Source organism: Pristiophorus japonicus, chromosome 3 (genome assembly GCF_044704955.1).
Source record: "Pristiophorus japonicus isolate sPriJap1 chromosome 3, sPriJap1.hap1, whole genome shotgun sequence".
Taxonomy (NCBI): domain Eukaryota; kingdom Metazoa; phylum Chordata; class Chondrichthyes; family Pristiophoridae; genus Pristiophorus; species Pristiophorus japonicus.
Genome location: NC_091979.1, coordinates 235031660 through 235052431, shown reverse-complemented (window position 1 = coordinate 235052431; position 20772 = coordinate 235031660). Strand labels below are relative to the sequence as shown.

The following is a 20772-nucleotide window of genomic DNA, read 5'->3' as shown; positions in this document are numbered from 1 at the left end:
GGAAAAACAACATTCAGGAGCTTAATGCAGACGTACAAACTCCACCTTGCAGACTGACTCCTGGAGTCCGATCATCCACCTTTCCCTGAGCAATGACCTGTGCTAAAAAGTGAGTGTGAGGATAGAATTGGGCTCGGCTGTGAAGCATTCTGTGGTTGATCAGCCCACCTATAACTCACTACCTCAGCTCATCAGGAAGAATGGGCGGGCCCTCAACACTGGAAGCTGGGTGGCACTTAGGAATGGGATCCCAGAATTTCGGGAGTGGGGCAGCTTCCATTATATCAAGAAAGACTTGCATTTATATAGTGCTTTTCACGACATCCCAAAGCGCTTTACAGCCAATGAAGTACTTTTGAAATGTAGTCACTGTTGTAATGTTGGAAACACGGCAGCAAATCTGTGCACAGCAAGCACCCAGTAAAGTGAGAATGACCAAATCTGTTGTCTTTTAATGATGTTGGTTGAGGGATAAATATTGGCCCAGGATACTGGGAAGAACTCCCCTGCTCTTCTTTAAAATAGTGCCATGGGATCTTTTACGCCCACCTTGGTTTAATGACTCATCTCGAAGACGCACCTCCGACAGTGCAGCACTCCCTCAGCACTGCACTGGGAGTGTCAGCCTAAATTTTTGTGCTTAAATTTCGGGAGTGGGGCTTGAACTCGCAACCTTCTGGCAATGAGGTGAGAGTGCGACCCACTGAGCCATGGCTGACACTACTTGGTGATGTCGCAGGACTTGGTGAGGTCACAGGACTTGGTGATGTCGCAGGATTTGGTGAGGTCACAGGACTTGGTGATGTCACAGAGCTTGGTGAGGTCACAGGACTTGGTGATGTCACAGGATTTGGTGATGTCACAGGACTTGGCGATATCACAGGAAGGACTGTGCACAAAATGGCTGCCCCCTAGACTGCAGGAACTAACAAGCTGATTGAGAGACATCAATAAGTCTATAGATATGTAACAGGGGAGGATTATCGGGCCCTTCTGCAGAACCCTATGAAAAAAATAAATATCCTCAGGTAAAAAAAAAAAAGAACCTTTAATAGTTCCGAGTTGAGTGCTCTGGGCAGTGTACTGGTTAGAGAGGGAGGATATGGTGGTCTTTGAGAGTGTGCGCGCTCACGCCTTGCTGTTCACAGCAGTTTTATAGCTCTTATTGTGCTGGTAGTCACAGGCACCGAGGAGAGGGGGAGGGGGAGATTCAGCAACACGGCAAGTCTGCAGAGACCAGGGAACGAAATTACAAGATGGGGAAATCAATATAATATGATTAGGTCAGCTCTCCAACCTATTCATGCGCTCCCCCAGGCAAAGCTCGGAAAGTAATTACGCATCTCCAGTGCAGGGCGTCCTCTTGCATTGTCAATACCTCAAGGTTAATTTACAGCTTCCAGTAAACCGTGTCGCTACGTGAGGTGGTTTTTTAAAAATGATTGAGGAATCAAGGTGAAAGGTCAAGTCTCATAGTGCAAGGCAGCATCATAAGAAATCAAGGTTATTCAGGAAGAAGCCAGTAAGTGATGCCAAGATTCAGTATTTTATTTTTAAACCTGTCGATTGTAGGACTGGGGGCACGCCACCATGTCGAGCACTTCAGAAAGAATGTGCTAAGAGTCGGAAATGGTGAGATGAGTGTGGATTTCAACCCAGCTAGGATACAGAGGAGGAGGAAGGCAGAGTTTGTTGGACGTGGTTCTGAAGCTAAGAAAGAAAGAACTTGCATTTCTATAACACCTTTAGGCCGTTCCAAAGCGCTTCAGTGTCAGCCGTGGCTCAGTGGATAGCACACTCCAGGGACTTGAGCACATAAATCCAGGCTGACACTCCAGTGCAGTGCTGAGGGAGCGCTGCACTGCCGGAGGTGTCGACTTTTGATTGAGACGTTAAACCAAGGCCCCGTCTGCTCTCTCAGGTGGATGTAAAAGATCCCACGGCACTATTTCGAAGAAGAGCAGGGGAGTTCTCCCCGGTGTCCTGGGCCAATATTTATCCCTCAATCAACATCACAAAAACAGATTATCTGGTCATTATCACATTGCTGTTTGTGGGAGCTTGCTGTGCGCAAATTGGCTGCCGTGTTTCCCACATTGCAACAGTGACTACACTTCAAATGTACTTCATTGGCTGTAAAGCGCTTTGAGACGTCCGGTGGTCATGAAAGGCGCTATATAAATGCAAGTCTTTCTTTTTCACCGCCAATTAAGTACTTTGTTTTGAAGTGTAGTCACTGTTGTAATGTGGGAAACGCGGCAGCCAATTTGCGCACAGCAAGCTCCCACAATCAACAATCAAATAAATGATCAGATCATCTACCTTTTAGTTGTTGGTTGGAGGATAAAGATTTTGGAGGCCCGGGATGTTGGGAATATAAGATGTGGTGCTCTGCATAATTCCCTTTCATGGAACCAAAACTGTAATTTATGCACCTGTGAGGAGGCTCACAGGTTTATAGAGTTGTTGACGCTCGCGGCCTTCCGCAAGAGGTGGGCGCCGGAGGGACTAGAGTGCATCATCACCCCCAACAACCAAATTTTGATTTGACCTGTTAGTGTCTAAAGTTTAATTTGTCTATGTTTGTCGGTTTTAGTGCCCTAACCCCCCCCCCGTTTTAGCCAGGGGGCCCTTGTATAATTTGTGTTTTTGTGCCCTCAAAAAAACCCCCAAAAAAGCAAAAAACAAGGGGGCAGTTGTTTGAAAGTGTTTGGAGTGTGCCTCTTCTTTAACCAGGGGGCACTTGATTAAATTGCACAACTAAAATAGTTGTAGAGTTGTTGAGTTGGGAGTGGCTTAGCCAATCACATGATGTTCACAAGACTCAATAAAACCCCAGCCAGTTGGGTTCGGGGGATCCACGATGAGGCAAGTGGTTGTGAGCCTGGTGGATGAACTGGTAATGTATCGTGTGGTGAAAGACCTTTGTCTTACAGATGTTTAGCGTAAGCTGGGCAGGCCACATTGTCCCCATGCCAGACACGAGACTCCAAAGCAAGCGCTCTACTTGGAGCTCCTTCACGGCAAATGAGCCAAAGGTGGGCAGAGGAAACGTTAGAAGGACACCCTCAAAGCCTCCCTGATAAAGTACAACATCCCCAGCAAGACCTGGGAGTCCCTGGCCAAACATCAACCGAAGTGGAGCAAGTGCATCCGGGAGGGCGCTGAGCACCTCAAGTTTCATTGCCGAGAGCATGCAGAAATCAAGCGCAGGCAGCGGAAAGAGCGTGCGGCAAACCAGTCCCACCCACCCTTACCCTCAACAATTGTGACAGGGGCTGTGGTTCTCATATTGGACTGTTCAGCTACCTAGACTCATTTTAAGAGTGGAAACAAGTCTTCCTCAATTCCGAGGGACTGCCTATGATAATGATGATGATGTAATGTGATTGTTAAACCTTTTTCTAATAAACCAACTAGCTCTTAATAGCAGTATGTTGCTATGAATTCTTAAGCAAAGACCCCATGAAGCAAATACATTACAGATTGCCTCGTCTGTTGATGGTTCTGCGCCCCCTCCCCCCTTCTCAAGAGTCGTTGCACAATCAGCGTCTGTGTTTATTGACCGAGAGGCTCCACTGAACAGAGATTGTCCTTCCACTGTAGATTGCTTCTCCTTGGAGCAGCAGGATTGACACCACAATCGTTTATCCTTTTTCAATGAACGGCTAGTGCTGGGTATTTGAGAATGATCCGAGAGTCTGTCTCCATGTCGCAAGACAGGAAGGAACACAAAAAAACGCAGGACAAAATTGCATCGTAAACATAAAAGAATAATTCCCTCTCCCCCCACCGCCCCCCGCATTTGTTTCCACCTCATCCTCTCCTGAAGGTTCTGCCTCTTGCTGGGGTTCCATGGGCATTGACAGCCCACCCACCACTCACCCAATCAGAAGGCAGCCAGTGCTTGTGGCCATTCTTTTATGTGCCAGCTCAGACTATGACAAGAGGTTTAGTCATTTATCCAGTGCGCCAGCGCAGCCTTCAGCTGCCTGAGGAAAAGAGTGTTCAAAGACCAAGCCCTCAAATCTGCCACCAAGCTCATGGTCTACAGGGCTGTAGTGATACCCGCCCTCCTGTATGGCTCAGAGACATGGACCATGTACAGTAGACGCCTCAAATCGCTGGAGAAATATCACCAACGATGTCTCCACAAGATCCTGCAAATCCCCTGGGAGGACAGACGCACCAACATTAGCGTCCTCGGCCAGGCCAACATCCCCAGCATCGACGCACTGACCACACTCGATCAGCTCCGCTGGGCGGGCCACACTGTTCGCATGCCTGACACAAGACTCCCAAAGCAAGCGCTCTACTCGGAATTCCTATACGGCAAGCGAGCCCCAGGTAGGCAGAGGAAACGTTTCAAGGACACACACAAAGCCTCCTTGATAAGATGCAACATCCCCACCGACACCTGGGAGTCCCTGGCCAAAGATTACCCTAAGCGGAGGAATTGCATCTGGGACGGCGCTGCGCACCTCGAGTCTCATCGGCGAGAGCATGCAGAAACCAAGTGCAGGCAGCGGAAGGAGCGTGCGGCAAACCAGTCCCACCCACTCGTTCCTTCAACAACTGTCTGTCCCACCTGTGACAGAGACTGTAATTCCCGTATTGGGCTGTTCAGTCACCTAAGAACTCATTTTTAGAGTTGAAGCAAGTCTTCCTCGATTTCGAGGGACTGCCTATGATGATGATGATGGGTGAGTTCTTAGGTGACTGAACAGTCCAATACGGGAATTACAGTCTCTATCACAGGTGGGACAGACAGTGGTTGAAGGAAAGGGTGGGCAGACCAAGCGTTGTGGGCATTCTGCGTCTCGGGGTCATCAAGGGTCGCCAGGTTAGCAGTGAGGTGCTGGCTGTATAGAGCTCTCTTAGCTGAGCCTTTGAGTGCTCCGGCATTGATTTTTTTTGCGGCACTGCTTCTGCTGCCGTCACCGTTTTAGGGCTATGTTGATGTTGATGATGGAACAGATTAGGCGGTAGACCATCCAGCAGTTGTCAGTTCCTGTCATGGCGCGGGTGATGCGCACATCCTTGCGATCCCTGGCTTCAACTATGACATAGTCGAGCAGGTGCCAGTGTTTAGAGCGAGGGTGTTGCCACGATGCCTTGTATTTGTCCCTCTGGCGGAACAAGGTGTTAGTGATGACAAGGTCGTGCTCTAGGTATTTTGTCAAGAGCAGGGTACTGCTGGAATTGGTATTCCCTACGCCCTCTCTGCCGATCACGCCTCCTCAGAGGACAGTGTCCTTGCCAACCGTGGCATCCAAGTTGCCGAGGAGGATCAGTTTATCGTCCGTAGGTACATTTGTAGTTCAGTGTCAGCCGTGGCTCAGTGGGTAGAACACTCTTGCCTTTTGCAGCGCCGAGGAAGCGCTGCACTGTCGCCTTTCGGATGAGACGTCAAACTGAGGCCCGTCTGTCCTCTCAGATTGATGTAAAAGATCCCACGGCACTATTTCGAAGAAGAGCAGGGGGGTTATCCCCGTCCTGGGCCAATATTTATCTCTCAATCAACATCCAAAAAACAGATGATCTGATCATTATCATGCTGCTGTGTGTGGGAGCTTGCTGTGCATAAATTGGCTGCCGTGTTTCCTACATTACAACAGTGACTACACTTCAAAAAAAAGTACTTTATTGGCTGTAAAGCGCTTTGGGACGTCCAGTAGTAGTGAAAGGTGCTATATAAATGCAGGTCTTTCTTTCTCTTTTCTTCTATACAATGGGACGGGGTGATGTTGCCTGGATTCTGAGCTTCTCCTGGATTTGCATATACCTGCTCTTGACAGGAACACTCCACACAGGACACATAGAGGTTGCAGGAGTTTAATTAAATTTCCAATTGAAATGCTACATATTTAATCAATGCGGGTCAGTCAAGGACTGACTTAATGGCAGGTGATTTAAACATTTCAACGTCTCTAGCCTTATAAATGAGTAAGAAAGGATTTGCTGAATTGAAAGTGGGCAAATTGAATTTCAAAGAGAATGTCCTTAGAGACGGATTTATATATCTTTTTTAAACCTTCTCAGAGAACTTTGTGCTCATTAAGTTGAGGTTTTTTCAGTGCTGGTGACCGAGGCACATTCCACCATGTTTTACCAACTGTCAGTATAGACACTCCCAGGGCAGGTACAGCATGGGGTTAGATACAGAGTAAAGCTCCCTCTACACTGTCCCATCAAACACTCCCAGGGCAGGTACAGCATGGGGTTAGATACAGAGTAAAGCTCCCTCTACACTGTCCCATCAAACACTCCCAGGGCAGGTACAGCATGGGGTTTGATACAGAGTAAAGCTCCCTCTACACTGTCCCATCAAACACTCCCAGGGCAGGTACAGCATGGGTTAGATACAGAGTAAAGCTCCCTCTACACTGTCCCATCAAACACTCCCAGGGCAGGTACAGCACGGGTTAGATACAGAGTAAAGCTCCCTCTACACTGCCACATCTTGGAGAACCTGAACTCAATTACCTGGGGTTTTATTGAGTCTTGTGAACATCAAATGACTGGCTAAGCCACTCACAGTGCAATAGCTCTACAATGCTTTTGTTGTAATCAATTAATCACGTGCCTCCTGATTAAAGGGGGGGGGGCGGGGGAACACACCAAACATTTTCAAACAAGTGCCTCTTGTTTTTTTGGTTTTTTTCCCGAGGGCACCGAAAAACAAATTATACAAGTGCCCCCTGGCTAAAAGGCGGGGGGCACTAAAATCCAGCAATTAAACAAATAAAACTTTAAACATATAAAATAAAAATTTGGTTGCCGGGGGTGATGATGCACTCCAGTCCCTCCGGCAATAGCTCTACAAGGCTGTGAGCATGCTCACTGGTGGCTACATTTCAATCGTGTTCACCTTGGTTCAGTGGGTAGCACTCTCTCCTCTGAGTCAGAAGGTTGTGGGTTCAGGTCCCAATCCAGAGACTTGAGCACAAAAATCTAGGCTGACACTCCCAGTGCAGTACTGAGGGAGCGCTGCACTGTCGGAGGTGCCGCCTTTCAGATCAGACGTTAAACCGAGGCCCTGTCTGCTCTCTCAGGTGGACGTAAAAGATCCCATGACCACTATTTCGAAGAAGAGCAGGGGAGTTATCCCTGGTGTCCTGGCCAATATTTATCCCTCAATCAACATAACAAAAACAGATTATCCGGTCATTATCACATTGCTATTTGTGGGAGCTTGCTGTGCGCAAATTGGCTATTGCGATTCCTATATCATCTCATCGCCGAGAGCAGGCAGAAATCAAGTGCAGACAGCAGAAAGAGCGTGCGGCAAAGCAGTCCCACCCACCCTTACCCTCAAAGACTATCTGTCCCACCTGTGACAAGAACTGTGGTTCTCATATTGGACTGTTCAGCCACCTAAGGATTCATTTTAAGAGTGGAAGCAAGTCTTCCACTCTTGCTTCCACTCTTAAAATGAGTCCTTAGGTGGCTGATTCCGAAGGACTGCCTATGATGATGATTACAACAGTGACAACACTTCAATACAAAGTACGTCCTGAGGTTGTGAAAGGCGCTATATAAATTCAAGTCTTTCTTTAATCAGTGCTGCTATGTGCTTCTCATCTTGAGTTGCGGATACTAATTAATCTTGAAAGATTAATGTATGTGAATCCTCTGTTCCTGCTGAACCATGACTCCTTGACCAGGCAGGGAGCTGGTCGGTCACCTACTGGTGACCTAGGCACCGTTTCCCCGAGCTGTTCCCTGCTCCTGGCAATCACCAAGGTTACACCGGTGACACATCTGTCCCTGTTACAGGCGTCTCTTGTTATTGTGTTATGGTTATTGAACAAGATAAAAATCAACGTTGAAAGAACGATGCTCACAGAAGCCTTCAATCCTGTACTTACAAGGTGCGAAGCTTTGGCATGTGGTTGAAGCTGGAGACAGGAATGTTGCTGATATTATTGTTATTCAGCGTCCTGGAAAAGGCGAAACAAAAACAATGAATTGACTTTAATTATCTTTACCCAGCGATTTCTTCCCCCTCCCCCTCCTCTTATTCCATGGGCACTGCGAGCCCTTCAGTACCCCCTCCAACATAATTATTCTTCAACCATGATCCAAAGCTGAGCCCAATCCTTTCCTCGCCCACGGGAAATCATGGGCGGGAACCACATCTAATTTTTTATGGGATATTTTTAAGGGATTGAGGGCTGGATTTTCTACTTTGATGTTTTCGGGGGCGATAATGGCGGCGGCTCGGTAAAGGTTAGAACCTGGGAACAGTTTGCGCCTCAGTCTGTAAATTGGACAGCTGGGTCCTGAGTCAGGGGGCGCAGTGCTAAAGGAGGCGTTGTACACCTCTCTTGCACGCTAGCATGGGAAACTCCCGAGCTAAAGAGTTGGGCCGGGACCGCTCCGAGAGGGGAGGGAACCTAGAAAAAATACCACAAAAACATTCCCAAAACATTGCCAACACCACCACAACACAAATTACAAAAAAAATTAAAAGAGAAAACAATCACACTTACCTTAGGAGTCCATTACCTACCTGTTTGCCGACAGGCTGGTTGGACCGCCCGATTTCCCAGGCGCTCACTGCGGGGGGCGCTGCGAGGAGGCCAGGTCGGGCAGGAGTCAAAATGCGCGCTGGGGAGTTGCACACTGGACGCAGCTCTCCCGGGCGGTGTTGGTCCGCGCCACTGCTAAACCGGCCCTGAGGATCGCTGCGGGGCGCTGGAGACTGACCACCCGCCCAGAACACCTCACCCCTGCCATTGCTGCCACTCTGGGGCGAAAAAACGGAGCGCAGAAGACCGGAAAATGCAGCCCTTTGTGCTTCTTTGAGGTGAAGGGTGATCGCAGTGGCCACCAAGCACTCCTCGGCCCCTACAGCGCAGCTGAGATGCAGAGGAAATCTCCCTCCACTACACCCCGAAACAGCGTTACCAACCCTGCAGGATTGCCCTGAAGTCTCCGGGTATTAGATATTAATATTCAGGGCACTGCTGCAAGCAACACCCAGGAGAGAAATAATACGGGCGTCAAATGTGTGTTTTATTCATTTTCTGTGACTACTTTCATTTATTAGTTATAAAAATTATTGGAGATGGGGAAAGAAAGGCTGTTTGACTGGGTGAGGCTGTTGCAGGGGGGCGGGAGGTCATGTGACAAAACCTCCAGGAACATGGCCAACCAAAGTTGGGAACCCCATCCTTGACTGCACTGGAGAGGGTGCAGAGGAGATTCACGAGGATGTTGCCTGGACTGGAGAACTTTAGCTATGAGGACAGATTGGATAGGCTGAGGTTATTTTCTTTGGAACAGAGAAGGCTGAGGGGAGACCTTATTGAGGTGTATAAAATTATGAGGGGCCTGGATAGAGTGGATTGGAAGGACCTATTTCCCTCAGCAGAGGGCTCAATAAAAAGGGGACATAGATTTAAAGTAATTGGTATAAGGATTAGAGGGGATTTGAGGAGAACTTTTATCACCCAGAGGATGATGGGGGTCTGGAACTCACTGCCTGAAAGGGTGGTAGAGGCAGAAACCCTCAGCGCATTTGAAAAGTACTTGGATGTGCACTTGAAATGCCGTAACCTACAGAGCTATGGACCGAGAGCTGGAAAGTGGGATTAGGCTGGGTAGCTCTTGGTCGGCAGGCATGGACACGGTGGCCAAAATGGCCTCCTTCTGTGCTGTAAATGTCGATGATTCTGTGACAGTGAGCCTCAGCTCTGATTGCGCCATTTTGTCTTGTGGCCCCTCTGCGGAAGAAGGCCAATTTTGTGTTGAGGGCTCCTGGGTTAAGAGAGTCTGAGACGCGGGCACGAGCTGACAACAAGAACATAAGAAATAGAAGCAGGAGTTGGCCATTCGGCCCCTCGAGCCTGCTCCACCATTCAATAAGATCATGGCTGATCTGATCATGGACTCAGGTCCACTTTCCCGCCCGCTCCCCATAACCCTCGACTTCCTTATCGCTCAAAAATCTGTTTATCTCCGCCTTAAATTTATTCAATGACCCAGCCTTTACAGCTTTCTGGGGCAGAGAATTTCACAGATTTACAACCCTCTGAGAGAAGAAATTTGTCCTCATCTCAGTTTTAAATGGGAGGCCCCTTATTCTGAGACTATGTCCCCTAGTTTTAGTTTCCCCTATGAGTGGAACTATCTTCTCTGCATCCACCTTGTCGAGCCCCCTCATTATTTTATAAGTTTTAATAAGATCACCTCTCATTCTTCTCAACTCCAATGAGTATAGGCCCAACCTGCTCAACCTTTCTTCATAAGTCAACCCCCTCATCTCCGGAATCAACCTAGTGAACCTTCTCTGAACAGCCTCCAATGTAAGTATATCCTTCGTTAAATACGGAGAGCAAAACTGTACTCAGTACTCTAGGTGTGACCTCACCAATACCCTGTACAGTTGTAGCAGGACTTCTCTGCTTTTATACTCTATCCCCCTTGCAATAAAGGCCAACATTTCATTTGCCTTCCTGATTACTTGCTGCTCCTGCATACTAACTTTTTGTGTTTCATGCACAAGGACCCCCAGGTCTCTCTGTACTGCAGCACTTTGCAATTTTTCTCCATTTAAATTATAATTAGCTTTTCTTTTATTTCTGCCAAAGTGGATAACCTCACACTTTCCCACATTATACTCTATCTGCCAAATTTTTGCCCACTCACTTAGCCAGTCTATATCCCTTTGCAGATTTTTTGTGTCCTCCATCTGTGTCTCGGTTGGATTTAAAGCTGGATCCCAGGATTGAGAGGCTAACTCACTGCGCCACCCAGTTTCTACTTTTCCCCCCACATCCCTGTCTTTGCCCCTCTCTTGTCTCGATCATCACTGGACGATGTTATATCCGATTAACACTTGGGTTGGTGCAGTAATGCAATGGTTGCTGATATTTCAGTCCCCCGGGAACACTGACCTGAAATATAACACCACCAAGAGTAGACCTCTGGAATGTACAACATGCTTACTCCCATCTGGAGGACTCTTTAGTGTTCATAGAAACACAGGACACAGGAACAGGAGGTGGCTGTTTAGCCCCTCGAGCCTGTTCTGCCATTCAATGAGATCATGGCTGATCTGCGACCTAACTCCATCCACCAGCCTTTGGCCCATATCCCTTAATACTTTTGGTTGACAAAAATCTATCAATCTCAGCTTTAAAATTAATAATTGACCCAGCACCAATTGCCGTTTGTGGAAGATAGTTACAAACATCTACCACCCTTTGAGTGTTGAAGTTTTTCCTAACTTGACTCCTGAATTTTTAGACTGTGCCCCCTAGTCCTAGACACCCCAACCAGCGGAAATAGTTTCTCTCTATCTACCCTATCTGTTCCCCTTAATAGTTTGAAAACTTCGATCAAATCACCCCTTAACCTTCTAAATTCTAGGAAATACAACCCTAATTTGTGTAATCTCTCCCCGTAATTTAACTCTCTGAAGTCTGGGTATTGGGAATGCTTTTTGTGTGTTTTGTGCCGATTTTCTTTTCTTCAAGAAAGTCTCTCTCAGAGCACTCCGAGGCCGGCTGTTTAGCTCAGGATTTTCGCCTGCTCAGCCAGCCTAGTGCCCCTAAAGGAGGTGTGTAACACCTTCACTTAGCGTTCCACTCCCCACTCAGGGCCCGGCTGATGAATTTTGTGGCGGAGGATGCAAACTATTTCCCGGGCGCAAACTTTACCGCCCCGCCACCATTAGCGCCCGAAAAATGACCAGAAGCGAAAATCCAGCCCGATATTTGAGAGAGGAGTTCCGACGCGGTGTATAACACTGCGATATGTGTGTGCACTAGGTCCGTGCAGCAGAGCTGGTCTCCAGTTGTCTTGGTTAATCCTTGCCACTGGACCAAGACCTAGCTCTGTCAAGCCTGTGTGGTGGCTGGTGTGCAACGGCCACCACACATTAAAAAATCCACGCACGGGCATCTTCCACCCTTCAGGATGTAGTTCGGGATCTGGAATATTAGGTCCTTCATTGAAACACCTGTGAACTCATTGAACTCATCCCTTTTTGGCGTGGAAGCAAGTCATCCTCGATCCTAGGGACCACCTAAGAAGAAGAAGCTAACATCACATGGGAGAGGCTCAGGATCGCCTCTTGCCTCTCGCGGGAACGAGCTGGGTGCTCCCCGTGTTTCACGGGATGGGATCCATAGGTAACCTGACATCGCGGCCTAACAAACATACAACTAAGCAGACAAACGGGACGGCAAAGACTTACAGAACCTCCAAGCTCCTCAGGGCTCGGAACGCCCCTTCCTCAATGCAAGTAATTTGGTTTTTGTCCAGCTGCCTGTGTATAAGAGAGAGAGCAATAAGGAATAGACATTAGTAGTGAGGCCACAAAGATCCAGGCAACAGGCCGCTTACCCGCGCATTATCTCTGCTGGACCCTAACCCTCTGGATTATGGGCGACTCTAGGTAGGTTTCTCTCCATCACTGGCATTTATTTTTAAGTTTGGCACTGCCCGTTAAATGGGCTCTGCTTTTTTAAAATCTATATTGTGAATCGTTTCTGATTCCTCTCTTGTCATCTGACATAGACAGAGAGCGGGGGAGATAACTAGAGGGAGAGAGGGACAGAAAGTGGGAGATAGATAGGAAGGGAATGGGAGAGACAGATAGAGTGTGAGAAAGGTGAACAGAAGGTGGGAGATATAGAAAGTGGGAAAGACAGATAGACAGAGAGTGGGAGAGACAGACAGAAAGAGTGTGAGAAAGATGAACAGAAGGTGGGAGATATAGAGAGTGGGAGAGACAGACAGACAAAGAATGGGAAAAATTAACTGAAAATGGGAGAAAGATAGATGACAGAGTGGAAGAGACAGAAAGGGAGTGAGAGAGATAGGCAGAAAGTGGAAGAGATAGATGACAGATTGAAAGAGATAGATGGGAAAAGGTTGACAGACCGACAGACACCGAGAGAGTATAAGAAATCAACAGAGGGAAGGAGGCAAAAAGAGCCAAGTAGAGAGGGTTGGGGTAGGTAGAGTAACATAAAATTTAAAATAGAGATAGAATAAGAGCGAGACAGAATGGAGAGAGATAGAGACAGAGATGGGGTACATATGGAGACAGAGAGAGAGAAAGCGGTGGATGGAGAGGAGAGAGGCAGGCAGTGCTTTCCATTATGTATGTGTGGGAACATTTCTGTCTATTTCACAAGGAGCAAAGGTACGACATGCTCTCTAAAAATAACTGAACAACATTATAAAGTAGCAGATTGAAGAGCGGGTTTTATTTTCTGCTGTTCAATATTTCATATTTACATCATTAGTGAACCGACTATCAGACAAACATAGCAGCAGGCAGCCTGTTTCTGGGAGCAATTAAAGGACACACCCAGTATAGGGTGTGGAGCGCAAGGTCGGGGCGCAGGAGTGGCGAGTGATCGTGGAGCGATGCGATCGGGGCCCAGGAGAAGCATGAGTTTGGGACCCAGGGGCAGCACGGGCCAGCCCACACTGCGATATGTGTGTGCGCACTAGACCTGTGCAGCAGAGCTGGTCTCCAGTCATCTTGGTTAACGCTTGCCACTGGAACAAGACCTGGCTCTGTCAAGCCTGTGTAGTGGCTGGTGTGCAACAGTCACCACACGTTAAAAAAATGCATGCACAGGCATCTTTCACCCTTCAACATGTAGGAAATATTAGGTCCTTCATTGAAACACCAGTGAACTCATCGAACTCATCCATTTTTTGGCGTGGAAGCAAGTCATCCTCGATTTGAGGGTGAGGGACAGCTTATGATGATGATTACATATGGACTCCCTTGGCAGACATGCAATGCACTTTGTTTGAAAGCACTCAATTGATTGGACCCTCCCATCATGCACAGCTGAGACTGATTACACTAGGGGTGCGGGGTTCATCGCCATGCCAATGCCGCAGTCCCCTCCAATAGGTATTGACATTGTATGCATTTGGTTCCTGTGTAGCACAAAGGGCTAATGTTGGCATCGTAACTGTCCAGGGATAAGGGGAAGATGGGCAATCATTACCGGACATCGCGAGGAATTCAATTAACGAGGTCTATCGAGCAATATCCCGGACATTTTTTGAGTGGTTTATTTCTATTATCTTCTAATGTTTTTGTTCAATAGTTTTAAAAATATAGGAGATGGGGGTGGGGGGTGTAATGTATTTGCTTCATGGGTTCTTTGCTTAAGAATTCATAGCAACACATTGCTATTAAGAACTAGTTGGTTTATTAGCAAAGGTTTAACAATCACACGACACATTACCAGTTCGTCCACTAGGCTCACAACCACCTGCCTCATTATGGATCCCCCGAACCCAACTGACTGGGGTTTTATTGAATCTTGTGAACATTACGTGACTGACTAAGCCACTCCCAACCCAACAGCTCTACAACTATTTTGTTGTACCTGTAAATCAACTTTAAATTTAAATCAAGTCCCGCCTGATTAAAGGGGGGGTCACACTCCAGAAACTTTCATTCAAGTGCCCCCTTGTTTTTTTTTGAGGGCACCAAAAGCACAAATTAACAATTCACCATAAAGGGAACCTTTGTCAAATCAAATCAAATTAAAATTCTGCTCCCGGTTGAAATGATGCCCACCTCGCGCGGAAGGCCGCGACCGTACCAGTGGGCACCGCGTGCTCCATCTCCAGGGACATCCTGGCTCGGATGTAACCGCTCAAGAGCTCTACAACACTGTGAGCATCCTCACAGGTGCGGACATTACAGTGGGGGGAGGGGGGGGAATAGGCGGTTTGAATGGGCAGGGAGGCTGGAGGCAGGAGGCCAGCTGATGAAACCTCCAGGAATATGTCTAACCAGAGTTGGCAGCATCGCTCCTCCCCGAGAGGGAGCAGTCTTGGGTTTGCTGGCTGCGTCGTGGAGTTGGTGAAGGAGGGCCAGTCTCACCGGAACCAGCAGCGACGGAGCGAAGTCTGACCGAGTGAGCACATCACTGAGGCAGCCTCTGCTCCAGCCGCAAGACTCCGGTTAGCCACGTCTCCAAGAGTACTGGCATCCCAGTAACTTTGTGGAGAGGTCGGGGGCAGGGTGGGGCGGGTGGCATCCTTGGGGTACAGGCCGGAGAGAGGGTGGGAGGGTGAGAGGGAGGGAGGGAAAGAGAGAGGGAGGGTAAGAGAGAGGGAGGGTGAAAGGGAGGGAGGGAGAGAGGGAGATAGGGAGTGTGAGAGGGAGGGAGGGAGGGATGGAGAGAGGGAGGGAGGGAGGGAGGGAGAGAGGGAGGGAGGGAGGGAGAGAGGGAGCAAGCGAAGGATTGAGAAGAGACGGAATTATCCAGCGAGGAGCTCGGGTCGACAAGCCGTACTCACAAGTTCTTGATGTCGGTCGCTCCACGGAATGCCTTCCTGGGAATAGCCTGGATGAAATTCTCGCTCAGATCCCTGTGAAAATATCGGATACCGCGTTACACTGAGTTGCCTGTGCAGAACCATGAATCATATTCACCGCCACTATCGCTAACTCCCGCTGTTGATGCTCCAGCACCTTTTCTGTTCATCTGCAGGGTTCCTGTGTGGTTACGACACTGCTCGCACTTCTCGTACATTCAGAAACGTACTCTTCAGAAAGCAACGCCACATGTGTACACATCTGTATATGTGTAAGAAGAAAGAACTTGTATTTCTATAATGCCTATCACAACCTCAGGGTTTCCCAAAGCACTTTACAGCCAATGAAGTACTTTTGAAGTGAATCCACTATTGCAATGTAGGGAAACATGTCTATATATATATATATATATATATGCAAATATATTTTGTTTTTACACCCCCCCCCTTTTTATTTCTCTTTCCCATGGCAGCTGGTAACAATTCCATCATTCACACCCTATTTAGACTCATCTTTTGTTTCTTAACTTGTTCCATTACTATCTCATTTTGCACTTCCTTAAGAATGTGTTACATCTCAAACCTTTCCAGTTCTGACGAAGGGTCACAGACCCAAAATGTTAACTCTGTTTCTCCCTCCTCAGATGCTGCCTGACCTGCTGAGATTTCCAGCATTTTCTGTTTTTATTTCAGATTCCAGCAACAGCAGTATTTTATTTTTGTATATATATATATATATATATGGGTACGGTAGTGTAGTGGTTATGTTACTGGGCTAGTAATGCACAGAATGTCATGGTCATTTGGAAATTTGAAGTCGGTTTCTTTTAAAAATCTGTGATCAGTAAAAGTGATCAGGAAGCTGTCGGATTGTCATAAAAAAGCAACTGGTTCACTAATGTCCCTTGAGGGAAGGAAACCTGCCAACCTTACCCGGTCTGGGCCTATATTTGACTCCAGTCCCACTCCAACATGGTTGACAATAGATACAAGGGTTCCCGATGGTGAGACTCTTTCTTTATTGGGGTCCCACTCAATGTTCCTTCTTATTTTTATTTTGATCGCGGGTCCTTTAACTGGCCCATTCAAATGTTTGCATGTGCACAGTTTTTCTCATATAAAAACCGGTGCATGGCTTGCGTGGAACCTCCAGAGCGCTGCGTGGCCGCGGAGCTTAACGCGAGCATTGCCCCCAATGGTGAGCCTCCCTCTTTAAAGACCAACCATAGACCTAGGAACGTAGGAGAAGGAAGAGACCATTCAGCCCCTCGAGCCTGTTCCACCAGTCAATGAGAGATTGGCTGATCTGTATCCTACCTAACTCCACCCTTGGCTCCATATCCTTTAATACCCTTGGCTACCAAAAAGCTATCGATCTCAGGTTTGAAATTATTAATTGAGCCCTCGGTTTTTTGTGGGAGAAAGAGCCACCCTTTGTGTGAAGAAGTGTTTCCTAACTTCTCACCTGAACGGCCAGGCTCTGATTTTAAGGTTATGTCCCCTTGTCATAGACTCCCTCCGCCAGCGGAAGAAGTTTCATAGAAACATAGAAAATAGGTGCAGGAGCAGGCCATTCGGCCCTTCTAGCCTGCACCGCCATTCAATGAGTTCATGGCTGAACATGCAACTTCAGTACCCCATTCCTGCTTTCTCACCATACCCCTTGATTCCCCTAGTAGTAAGGACTTCATCTAACTCCTTTTTGAATATATTTAGTGAATTGGCCTCAACAACTTTCTGTGGTAGAGAATTCCACAGGTTCACCACTCTCTGGGTGAAGAAATTCCTCCTCATCTCGGTCCTAAATGGCTTCCCCCTTATCCTTAGACTGTGACCCCTGGTTCTGGACTTCCCCAACATTGGGAACATTCTTCCTGCAACTAACCTGTCGAACCCCGTCAGAATTTTAAACGTTTCTATGAGGTCCCCTCTCATTCTTCTGAACTCCAGTGAATACAAGCCCAGTTGATCCAGTCTTTCTTGATAGGTCAGTCCCGCCATCCCGGGAATCAGTCTGGTGAACCTTCGCTGCACTCCCTCAATAGCAAGAATGTCCTTCCTCAGGTTAGGAGACCAAAACTGTACATAATACTCCAGGTGTGGCCTCACCAAGGCCCTGTACAATTGTAGCAACACCTCCCTGCCCCTGTACACAAATCCCCTCGCTATGAAGGCCAACATGCCATTTGCTTTCTTAACCGCCTGCTGTACCTGCATGCCAACCTTCAATGACTGATGTACCATGACACCCAGGTCTCTTTGCACCTCCCCTTTTCCTAATCTGTCACCATTCAGATAATAGTCTGTCTCTCTGTTTTTACCACCAAAGTGGATAACCTCACATTTATCCACATTATACTTCATCTGCCATGCATTTGCCCACTCACCTAACCTATCCAAGTCGCTCTGCAGCCTCATAGCATCCTCCTCGCAGCTCACACTGCCACCCAACTTAGTGTCATCCGCAAATTTGGAGATACTACATTTAATCCCCTCGTCTAAATCATTAATGTACAGTGTAAACAGCTGGGGCCCCAGCACAGAACCTTGCGGTACCCCACTAGTCACTGCCTGCCATTCTGAAAAGTCCCCATTTACTCCTACTCTTTGCTTCCTGTCTGACAACCAGTTCTCAATCCATGTCAGCACACTACCCCCAATCCCATGTGCTTTAACTTTGCACATTAATCTCTTGTGTGGGACCTTGTCGAAAGCCTTCTGAAAGTCCAAATATACCACATCAACTGGTTCTCCCTTGTCCACTCTACTGGAAACATCCTCAAAAAATTCCAGAAGATTTGTCAAGCATGATTTCCCTTTCACAAATCCATGCTGACTTGGACCTATCATATTACCTCTTTCCAAATGCACTGCTTTGACATCCTTAATAATTGATTCCATCATTTTACCCACTACCGATGTCAAGCTGACCGGTCTATAATTCCCTGTTTTCTCTCTCCCTCCTTTTTTAAAAAGTGGGGTTACATTGGCTACCCTCCACTCCATAGGAACTGATCCAGAGTCAATGGAATGTTGGAAAATGACTGTCAATGCATCCACTATTTCCAAGGCCACCTCAAGTACTCTGGGATGCAATCCATCAGGCCCTGGGGATTTATCGGCCTTCAATCCCATCAATTTCCCCAACACAATTTCCCGACTAATAAGGATTTCCCTCAGTTCCCCCTCCTTACGAGACCCTCCGACCCCTTTTATATCCGGAAGGTTGTTTGTGTCCTCCTCAGTGAATACCGAACCAAAGTACTTGTTCAATTGGTCTGCCATTTCTTTGTTCCCCGTTATGACTTCCCCTGATTCTGACTGCAGGGGACCTACGTTTGTCTTTACTAACCTTTTTCTCTTTACATATCTATAGAAACTTTTGCAATCCGTCTTAATGTTCCCTGCAAGCTTCTTCTCGTACTCCATTTTCCCTGCCCTAATCAAACCCTTTGTCCTCCTCTGCTGAGTTCTAAATTTCTCCCAGTCCCCGGGTTCGCTGCTATTTCTGGCCAATTTGTATGCCACTTCCTTGGCTTTAATGCTATCCCTGATTTCCCTTGATAGCCACGGTTGAGCCACCTTCCCTTTTTTATTTTTACGCCAGACAGGAATGTACAATTGTTGTAGTTCATCCATGCGGTCTCTAAATGTCTGCCATTGCCCATCCACAGTCAACCCCTTTAGTATCATTCGCCAATCTATCCTAGCCAATTCACGCCTCATACCTTCAAAGTTACCCTTCTTTAAGTTCTGGACCATGGTCTCTGAATTAACTGTTTCATTCTCCATCCTAATGCAGAATTCCACCATATTATGGTCACTCTTCCCCAAGGGGCCTCGCACAACGAGATTGCTAATTAATCCTCTCTCATTACACAACACCCAGTCTAAGATGGCCTCCCCCCTAGTTGGTTTCTCGACATATTGGTCTAAAAAACCATCCCTTATGCACTCCAGGAAATCCTCCTCCACCGTATTGCTTCCAGTTTGGTTAACCCAATCTATCTGCATATTAAAGTCACCCATTATAACTGCTGCACCTTTATTGCATGCACCCCTAATTTCATGTTTGATGCCCTCCCCAACATCACTACTACTGTTTGGAGGTCTGTACACAACTCCCACTAACGTTTTTTGCCATTTGGTATTCTGCAGCTCTACCCATATAGATTCCACATCATCCAAGCTCATGTCCTTCCGAACTATTGCCTTAATTTGCTCCTTAACCAGCAATGCTACCCCACCTCCTTTTCCTTTTATTCTATCTTTCATGAATGTTGAATACCCCTGGATGTTGAGTTCCCAGCCCTGATCATCCTGGAGCCACGTCTCCGTAATCCCAATCACATCATATTTGTTAACATCTATTTGCACAGTTAATTCATCCACCTTATTGCGGATACTCCTTGCATTAAGACACAAAGCCTTCAGGCTTGTTTTTTTAGCACCCTTTGTCCTTTTAGAATTTTGCTGTACAGTGGTCCTTTTTGTTCTTTGCCTTGGGTTTCTCTGCCCTCCACTTTTCCTCATCTCCTTTCTGTCTTTTGCTTTTGCTTCCTTTTTGTTTCTCTCTATCTACCTTATCAATTCATTTAAAACTCCTAAAATGCCTCAATCAAATCACCCCTAACCCTTCTATATTCCAGGGAAATCAAGCCGAGATCATGTCATCTTGTACAAGTGGTGCTTGTACGTGAAACACAAAAAGTTAGTGTGCAGGTACAGCAAGTAATTAGGAAGGCAAATGGAATGTTGGCCTTTATTGCAAGGGGGATCGAGTATAAAAGCAGAGAAGTCCTGCTACAACTGTACAGGGTGTTGGTGAGGCCACACCTGGAGTACTGCATGCAGTTTTGGTCTCCTTATTTAAGGAGGGTTATACTTGCATTGGAGGCAGTTTAAAGAAGGTTCACGAGGTTGATTCCAGAGACGAGAGGGTTGACGTATGAAGCTAGGTTGATTAGGTTGGACCTATACACATTGGAGTTCAAAAGAATGAGAGGTGATCTTATCGAAACATTTAAGATAATGAGGGGGCTTGACAAGGTGGATGCAGAGAGGATATTTCCACTCATAGGGGAAACTAAAACTAGGGGACATAGTCTCAGAATAAGGGGCCGCCCATGTAAAACTGAGATGAGGAGGAATTTCTTCTCTCAGAGGGTTGTAAATCTGTGAAATTCTGCGCCCCATAGAGCTGTGGAGGCTGGGTCATTGAATATATTTAAGGCAGAGATAGACAGATTTTTGTGCGATAAGGGAGTAAAGGGTTATGGGCATGTAAAACTGAGATGAGGAGGAATTTCTTCTCTCAGAGGGTTGTAAATCTGTGGAATTCTCCGGCCCATAGAGCTGTGGAGGCTGGGTCATTGAATATATTTAAGGCAGAGAGAGACAGATTTTTGTGCGATAAGAGAGTAAAGGGTTATGGGGAGCGGGCAGGGAAGTGGACCT

General features: G+C 47.1%; 2 protein-coding genes across 2 annotated transcripts in view; one reads left to right on the top strand and one right to left on the bottom strand.

Annotated features, from left to right (window-relative positions):
* Positions 1 to 20772, bottom strand: part of LOC139260184 (slit homolog 1 protein-like) — a 369573-nt gene that overhangs the window by 213517 nt on the left and 135284 nt on the right. Inside the window, exons 5-7 of the mRNA XM_070876446.1 lie at positions 15298 to 15369; positions 12209 to 12280; positions 7872 to 7943 (exon numbers count right to left, since the gene is read on the bottom strand). Coding sequence (XP_070732547.1) covers positions 7872 to 7943; positions 12209 to 12280; positions 15298 to 15369 — 216 coding nt within the window. The remainder of the gene's footprint in view (positions 1 to 7871; positions 7944 to 12208; positions 12281 to 15297; positions 15370 to 20772) is intronic.
* Positions 1 to 20772, top strand: part of LOC139260176 (uncharacterized) — a 412192-nt gene that overhangs the window by 330505 nt on the left and 60915 nt on the right. The window lies entirely within an intron of this gene.